Below are 8416 nucleotides of genomic sequence, written 5' to 3' on the forward strand. Positions count from 1 at the left end.
ATGATTAATTAAATCAGCAAGATCCACCCTGTGGCTATGCCACTGCTGGTTGGTCAGTATGCAGTTAAATATAGTCTATGGCACTGATGGCTGTATGTTAATTCCAATACATTAATATGTACAGTGTGATGTAAATAACAATAATTATTTTCTTTGTGGTTACCGTGGGGCCAATAAACATTACAGACGTTTTTCGCGACCAGATTCTGTGAAATTAGTCACTAGGGGGCTTTGCGTAATCAAATTATGGAGACGGACTACAGTTTGGACCAACGCGCTTTCCGTACTAATGGGAGTAAACATTATGGCGGCGTCCTGGTGATCCGTCTTAGCTAAAACTAAGCGACACGGAAGCTGTCACTATCTCTTATAGACAGTTAAATGGATTTTAGTGTACAGCTAATTGGAGTATAAAAATACTTTTAAGTATCTAAGTATCTATCTTGAGTGTCATGGCGTCTCAGTGTTTATTATTTACAGCCCGGGCTTTGTTTATTGCACCCCATCAGGTGAGCTGTATACAGCATTTACGCGCTGTTCTGCCTCTGTCCAAGCGGTATGGGGGAATTATCCACAATCCGACAGTTTTGAATCAGTTTAAATGCATGTCGTTGACATCTCAGGGGCGACACTATGTGAGGTTGCTCCCCGGTCAGCCTCTGCGGAGTTCCCATTCCGCCGTGGTGAGAGATGTGGTGCTGTTCGAGCATGACAGAACCCGCTTCTTCAGGATCCTGGCTCTGTTTTGTGGAGGTCAGTTTCTTTTCTGGAGCTATTTGGCCTATTTTGCCTTCACGGGGCTTCGAGACACGCGAAAGAGCAGCAAAGAGCCTCAAAAGGTCAGGACAGAACTGGGGCTTTTTAGCTTTGACATGAACCTTGGATCAAATAGCTGGAGATTTGGATTCACTCTTGGCTGTCTCATTATAGGTAAGTGTTCTGGCAATCGTTCTCAGGAGCCACACTACCTGTGCTCATACATCTCCTATCATCACTTGTAAGGTCTTTTAAGGCTCTGATTGTTATCATGTATATTGCTAATGATTCAAATGAAAATAACATATTGGACATTTTAGAATCAGTGTTGCAAACTCTTTTCAGGGGAAAGTAGCTAATGCATCCTCAAAAAGTCGCTACAAGTCACCAAATGACGCCATAGACTAATTTGCATATTCATTGGAGCGTCAGGGTTATTTGCATATCAAAACCTGTTACTTGAAGAAGGAAGATTTTATGGAGACAAATATAACATTGAGTTTAATCAGAAAATACATTATAAAAGAAAATAGATTATAAAGTATTTCTTACAGAAAGAAGTCATCTTTGGTCATGGTAACATAAAAGATTGAAATATGTACAATATACTATAATTTCTGTCAAAAAAGCAGATAAAATGAAGTGTAGTTGGGAAATGGACATGGACATGAAGGAAATGCTTATGGATGGAATAACTCGCTTTTATTATCTGTAAATATAGCCACAATGAGAGTTTAAAATAAAATTTTAAAAAAGTGCGCATTTGGGGGGTCACAGTGGTTTAGTGGTTAACACGCTTGCCCCGCACCTCCAGGACTGGGGGTTCAGGTCCTTCCTCCGCCTTGTGTAAGCAGAGATCGCATGTTCTCCCCACACTTCAGGTCCCTGGTTTCCTCCCCCAGTCCAAAGACATGCGCTGTAGGCTGATTGGCATTTCCAGATTGTCCGTAGTGTGTAATTGTGCCCTGCAGTGGGCTGGCAGCCTGTCCAGAGTGTCCCCTGCCATGTGCCCCAAGGTCCCTGGGACAGGCCCCAGGCTCCCCTGTGACCCTGTGTAGGATGGATGGATGGATGGAAGTGCACATTTGGGAAAAATGTGGGACAAACAGTGGTAATCAGTGATTGATTGTTAGGAACTCAAGAGCAACTTAGTTGGTATTTACACATCAAACCTGCTCTCTTAATTTGTATAACCTGCAGCTGTGCAGGACAGTTTGCTACCATCTGCTGAAAAAAGTCACTAGATTTGTCACTAGACTCTTTTAACATTGTTAACGGTATCTCAAAAGTCAGCAAATCTATTGAAAAAGTCACTAAGTTAATAAATCCATTATTAGTATAAAATTGGATATCTGTTGCTTCATAATGAAATGAACCTGAAGGTTAACAACACTTTTACTTTTATTCAAATAGCCTTGACTCTCTGTATAGGGCTTGACTGTACCTTACTGTGTTATAAAGTACCAAATCTTCTCACCACCAGTCTCATCTCTGTCTTTCTCTGCCATTAGGAGGAGGAATTGTTGGACTGGGCATGTTGTTCAGCCGTCGCTCTGTCAGTCGTGTGGTTCTGCATAAGGGAGGTGGAAAGGTGACTGTGTGTACCCAGTCACCCCTAGGAGTGAGCAATGCCTGGCATCTAACTGTACCTTTGAATCAAGTGGCTTGTCATGCACACAGGCAGGAATCGCCCTCCTTCATCCCTCTCAAAGTAAAAAATCACAAGTTCTACTTCCTTTTGGATAAAGAAGGGAACCTGAACAATCCGAAACTGTTTGACGTCACTGTTGGTGCCTACAGACCATTATAGATGTCGTGCCATCTACATGGTTAAAAAAAATAAAGAACAAGAATTATAGATGTTTTACTGCTGATGAAATATATGTCTTTTAGACTTTTTCATTTGAACATTTGTACACATATGTGGCAAGTAATAAAAGATTAAATAGCAATAACAATATTTCAATGTATTACTCATCTGCATTCCATCAGTGTCATGACTCACAAACACAAGCAGCATCATGCAGATTTTTTCTATAATAATCATATATGTGTACTTAGTGTGATGTAAATATATATTACATTTCAAGTAGTCACTTTTCATTTATTATAAAAACATAAGTAAATTAGTTGTCCATTGTAAATGGATGCAGATAGCACATTTGTATGTATACAAAAAATATACATTCTGTAGTCTTTTAGTGCTTAGAAAAAAAGCACTTAGCTTTGAGTGATTCATATAGAGCTGACTTTTTTTTCCACTTGTTATTCACATGAAATGTTCACTGCCAATGTAGCTTTAAATGATAATCAAGATGTGGGGAAGGCTGTGTATCAGGTTGTATTACTAATACTACAGGGAAATAGGGCCTTTCATGAAAACCATAAAATGAATGACTAATTCACATGTGTTAGCAGGTTACCAGAAAGGATAAGCAGGTCAAATATGCAGAGTTACTACAAAAACAGAACTCTAAGTGTAACACCACTTAATAACCATTTGGACAGTGGGGAGAAATTGTAAGCCACCCCGGATGGGTTGCCTGGACAAGGGTGTCTGAAGATGAAAGACCCAAAACAACCGATGACTCCAGGTTACATCACTGATGATGATGGCGTCCAAGTGCGTCACAAGATGTTTTATAAAATCATAATCATGTTGGTTCCTGACCAGCATTTTGACTTTGTAGCTCTGGTCAAGTAATACAGTAATACAGTAATACAGAGGCAGATCATTTCTTGCACCTGCATCCTGAAGGATGACAAATTACCATAAAAAAAAACAAACATGCTCAATAGTGGACAGGAATGACTAAGCTGGTGCAGAAATACTACACAGTTTTGAAAATTGAATCAGATGGCCTAAAGCTAAATTTCATTTTTATTGTTGGTGATTTTGAAATGTGAGTCACAACTACTGACAAAGACAACAAAGCAGAGGCTGAATGCCACCTGAGGGACTGAGGAACAGAAAGAGGACAGTGACTGTGGACATCAAGTAGATATCAAATATCAAACAAAGTCTGATATATATATATTTTAAAAAAGAAACGGAGATAAATAAAAAGGATTAGGGCGAAGAAATCTGAGTCAGCTATACTATTAATTCTCTACACCTAGCCCAATGAAGCGTTCAAATTTAGTTTTAAACTGCTGTGTATACAGACATGTTTTATATATAAACCGGTAGGCAAATTAGCTCACCGGATACAGAGTAAAGAAATAAAGAAATTAACATATTAATCATTTGTCAATAGTAAAATTAAAGAACTAGCTATGTCTGAAAAGTACAGCACTCTAGCTAAACTCTAAATGTGGAAAAAAGCTAACTGATGCTAATACAGGAGCAATATCGGCGCCATTTTTGTGAATCATCTGAGGTACCGCAATGGAATGTTCAGTGTAGTTAGTTACTGAAGAACCGTTTTCTATTTACATAGAAATTGTAAAATTAAAATACATAACACATGTAGAGTTAATAGACAAATACAGTGAAGCGAGACAATTCTGAGTTGTTTAAAATTATGTCCTTTATTAGCATATTTGTGCTGTATGTAGGCTGTTATTTGAGTGATTTTAACGTTGATGTGGCCCGCCGGAAAGTTTAAGGCTACTGGAAACCATATGGACTTGTGTGTTTGGTTATTTTTTGAAACATTACGTGACAGCGAAGAATAAAGAATAAGCTTAAGAAATATTAAGAATAAAGCTCATGCTCCGTCGTCATGTTTTTGGACAGGGATTGAGTATCACGTACACAGGAGAAGGGTGGGACTGAAATCCACTAGTGTAGTGAAAAATGAATCGAATCACGTGCTTTACTTTCATCCCTGTAGGAGCGCGTGGAGTCGTTTGAATTCACCCTGTGGCGCGAGGGATTTCAATTCAGGGATTAAGGAGGTGATGAGATGAAAATATGCGATTTTAGGGGGGAATAAAATAACAACAACAAAACGGACGGTCTAAATGACTGGTTTTGACGGTCATGATAATCCTGGAGAACTTTTGGAGAGATGTATCAGAGCCACGGGAGTGCAGCTTTCACAAACGGACTTTACACCGACATGGCAGCACGACTGGACCTGAACCCCACCACCCTCATGCACAAGGTTCGTTAAACTAATTGAACAAATGGAAATGAAACTTAAAAAAAAAAAAAAAAAAGATTCTTGAGTAATAGCATGCGATATAGAGAAGCAACAAGTAAAACAACTTATACATAGCTATTTGAAAATTAAATTAAAGTGAGAAGACAATGACACAGGCACAGCAAATAAAATAATCCATGCATAGTTGATTAATTATCAGAATTATCAGATTGCCAGATCATTAATTATAATGAATCAGTATACTTATGCTCCTAATCATAGCCCTACCTCTTAACAATCCCACCCTTTTGTTTTCTTCTTTTTTTTTTTTTTTTTTAGAATTTGTTGTTGTTGTTGTTTAAAAAAAAAAAAAAAAAGGTTGCATTTTTTTCTTCGCTCACAATATTTTGCAGAAGATCACAGATGCAGTCACATCTAGCCCCAGTGCTGACTCCAGGCCAGATGATGAGTGGCTTCTTGAGTCCTCTCTAGTCTCAGAAGCAGAGTGCGCCTGGGACACCATGGCCTCCTTTTTGCCCTCTTCACTGCCAAACTGTCCATGTCTCCTGTCACAGTGTTTCAGTCCAGAGCTGCTCCATTCTGAGACACAAGGCAGATCTCACGATCCATACAAAGAGCACAGCAATCAACTTGTAAGTTGTAGATTAATTTGTAGATATAAATGTTCTGGTTTAACATCCTAAACAGTGGAAGTAGGGATGAGGCTTTTCATTTGAGTCATCCGGTTATGGTAAAGAGGGTTGTGTGATTCACACCTTAGTCACATAGGGTGAGTCAGTGTAGTAATATTCCCACAGGATTCAGAAAGCACACACTCAGACCAGATTGTAAATCTGGCCGTTGGTGAGTAAGAGCAGTGATATTTGGGGGAGTCTGTGTGTGCTGTACAGTTATCTCCCACAAGATGGCAGTATCATCATTCTCCTGATCCTGCCATATTGCTTATGTAAATGTGGGAGAAGGTTTGGGAGAATTACATCATGAACTTTTATTTTCTTTTTTAAAATAGAGTTCGTCCGTACAATTAACTGTTATTTTTGTCTCTGAATCACTTGTAGAGATCTGTTGAGGAGTGTGAGAGGAGGCGAGCCCGCAGAGAAAGGAACAGAATAGCAGCTGCTAGATGTCGGGATCGTCGACGCATGCTTACGGACACGTTACAAAACGTGAGTCTCATGGATAGCATTTAAATTTGATTTATTTCCTGGCTTGTAACTAATAGCAGTTACCAATCAACCCTTTGTTCCATGCCGACTGTAGATATTGTGTAATACTCATTTCTCTCATGATATGCTGTATGACACTGTACTCTATATGTACTGCTAAACTCTTCTGTTTGACCTTTAGGAGACTGAGCAGTTGGAGCGTGTGAAGGCTCAGCTGGAGGCGGAGATTGCTGGGCTGGAGAGGGAGAAAGAAAGGCTGGAGTTAGTTCTGGAGGCCCATAAGCCTGCCTGTAAGATGGATGGCTCTAATCCTGAATAACCGTCAACCCTGAACAAGTTCAGAACTGAGTCTGCAGGTTCAGATCAGTCCTGACAGCTGATATTTTAGTTTACGAAAGCTGAACGGCAATTATGTTACCATGTTAAACATAAGTAACATTATATTTTGCATGTTGTTCACAAATAGTACTGAATAGTACATTTTAATTAGAAGTTTTACTCAAATTTTGAAGAATTTCCTTTTTTTCAGTCTAAACTGTTTAGAAATGAAATAATCAAAGATTTAGCCACCCCAGCGAATATGAACTTGCATTAAATGGTCAGCATGGCCTGACTTAGAATGGCCCATAAAAAGCTATTTGTTTATCTCAATGTTCTTTTTGGTCCATATGAATTTTGATTTCTTGTGTAGACCACACAGTCATCCTCTCTATGTCCATTTTCACATCTATTAAAAAACCCTTTTACTCCAGACATTGCGTGAACCTTTAGCAAAAATGCTTTTTGGAACATTTTTGTGTTCACTAGGACCCAAGTGTAGGCCCTATGTCTTGCCTGGTGCTGGAAAAAACCTTTACAGATGCATAATCACAATGAGAAATACATGCTGCAAATTCTACAACATAACACAGATGTGGCCAGTAAGTTCTGTCAGTGAAACACAATAAAGACACTTAGTGAATGCATTAGAGTGTGACTGAATTATTTCCTTAAATCATGCATTTGAATTAATGGAATTCTTTAGTTTTATAAAAGAAGAAGAGTTATAAGAAGAGCAAATTTTTTTCTGTAGAAAAAATGTTGTTAGACAACAGATAAGGCACAGAAACAATTACAATTTGTTATCCTTTTATTAGAAAATCCAGATTCCCTTATGAATATGCAAATTGGAAACACTCCCTTATACTGATGCAAAAAAAAGCGTTTCGCATGACCTGTAGGCTACATATGCATAGTGAAACATGACCGGATCTTACATTTTATGACACAGTAATACACTGGTATCAGAATGGAGCAGGTCATATAATGGCCATATAATGCCTTCAGGACTTTATCCTGGTCATGTTCTGGAGGCAGGAATACACCCTGGATGAGATGCCCGTACATCGCAGAGCACCATGCACACACCTTGGGGCAATTTAGCATAGCCAGTCCACCTCTTGGCATGTTTTTGAGAGATGGGAAGAAACTGGAGATCCTGGAGGAAACCCATGCTCAGGTGCTGTAAGATGGCAATGCCATATAAGGTCAAACCCAACACCCATATGTTTGCACCCTATGCAGTAACATTTGCATGTCATATTTTCTATACTAACTGGCAATTTAAGCTTGCAGTTTCTGAAAAGAATGGTGACAATTTTGTGCACTCCAAAGAACTTCCTAGAAGGGATTTAATCATATAAAGCACATTTTCTTACAAAGTCCTGCTGGTGACATTTCTACTTAATAAAAATAATGCATAGCCAGGTCTTAGTAAGATGTAGGAATGAGCTAATTAAGAGCCACTGCATCTTAATAAGGTGTTTCCTACAGTAATTAATAACAAAATGTGGATATAAACTTTTCCAGTATCTACATCTTAATTAATCAGGTGAGTGGCAGCTTTTTTGCCCTTGAGTGCATGGTGGTTACTGGTTAAAATATATACACTCCAGTGTGGGGCACAACACAATAATCAAGAGCCATTAAGATGTGGTCACACTTATTGATCTCGTTCCCTTGCTTTAGTTGTGGTTAAGCATTAGGATCTTGTTCAGACACATTAATAAGTCATGGCCATGCACTATTTTTCTTAAGCACTGATGTCAGCAGCGGGGATCCGTACTATCTAAAGTTAAGAGTGAATGTTTTGGAGAGGCCTCAAATTCATCATTAATACTACACAGGAAAGCTTTACTTCTAAATATTATTTATTATAACTTATTATATATTATTATTATTATTATTATTATTATTATTATTATTATTATCATTATTATTATTACTATCATTATTAGTCTGTTGCTTGCATGTCAGCAGTAGGTGGCAGCAATGTATTCTCCAGTCTTGAACATAAACTCCAGGATTAATGGGTAACGTAGTCCCAAACGTGTCTTCTCGCTGTCT

General features: G+C 38.5%; 2 protein-coding genes across 2 annotated transcripts; both read left to right on the forward strand.

Annotated features, from left to right (window-relative positions):
• The first annotated feature begins 266 nt into the window (after positions 1–266).
• Positions 267–2726, forward strand: tmem223 (transmembrane protein 223). The gene is made up of 2 exons (XM_026938795.3): positions 267–930; positions 2268–2726. The coding sequence occupies exons 1-2, from the start codon at positions 453–455 to the stop codon at positions 2564–2566; spliced, it is 777 nt and encodes a 258-aa protein (XP_026794596.1). The 5' UTR covers positions 267–452; the 3' UTR covers positions 2567–2726.
• A 132-nt stretch (positions 2727–2858) lies between these two features.
• Positions 2859–6974, forward strand: fosl1b (FOS like 1, AP-1 transcription factor subunit b). Its single transcript, XM_026938901.3, has 4 exons — positions 2859–4865; positions 5258–5497; positions 5924–6031; positions 6213–6974. The coding sequence occupies exons 1-4, from the start codon at positions 4770–4772 to the stop codon at positions 6348–6350; spliced, it is 582 nt and encodes a 193-aa protein (XP_026794702.1). The 5' UTR covers positions 2859–4769; the 3' UTR covers positions 6351–6974.
• The last annotated feature ends 1442 nt before the right edge of the window (positions 6975–8416 follow it).

The sequence above is a fragment of the Pangasianodon hypophthalmus genome, chromosome 15 (assembly GCF_027358585.1).
Source record: "Pangasianodon hypophthalmus isolate fPanHyp1 chromosome 15, fPanHyp1.pri, whole genome shotgun sequence".
Lineage (NCBI taxonomy): Eukaryota > Metazoa > Chordata > Actinopteri > Siluriformes > Pangasiidae > Pangasianodon > Pangasianodon hypophthalmus.

Excerpts from the sequence above, each read along its gene's own strand:
- tmem223 (XM_026938795.3), top strand. The coding sequence starts at position 453 with ATGGCGTCTCAGTGTTTATTATTTACAGCCCGGGCTTTGTTTATTGCA. Across the intron at positions 931-2,267 it reads TCTTGGCTGTCTCATTATAG|GAGGAGGAATTGTTGGACTG; the intron begins GTAAGTGTTCTG and ends CTCTGCCATTAG.
- fosl1b (XM_026938901.3), top strand. The coding sequence starts at position 4,770 with ATGTATCAGAGCCACGGGAGTGCAGCTTTCACAAACGGACTTTACACC. Across the intron at positions 4,866-5,257 it reads CCACCACCCTCATGCACAAG|AAGATCACAGATGCAGTCAC; the intron begins GTTCGTTAAACT and ends AATATTTTGCAG. Across the intron at positions 5,498-5,923 it reads AAGAGCACAGCAATCAACTT|AGATCTGTTGAGGAGTGTGA; the intron begins GTAAGTTGTAGA and ends AATCACTTGTAG.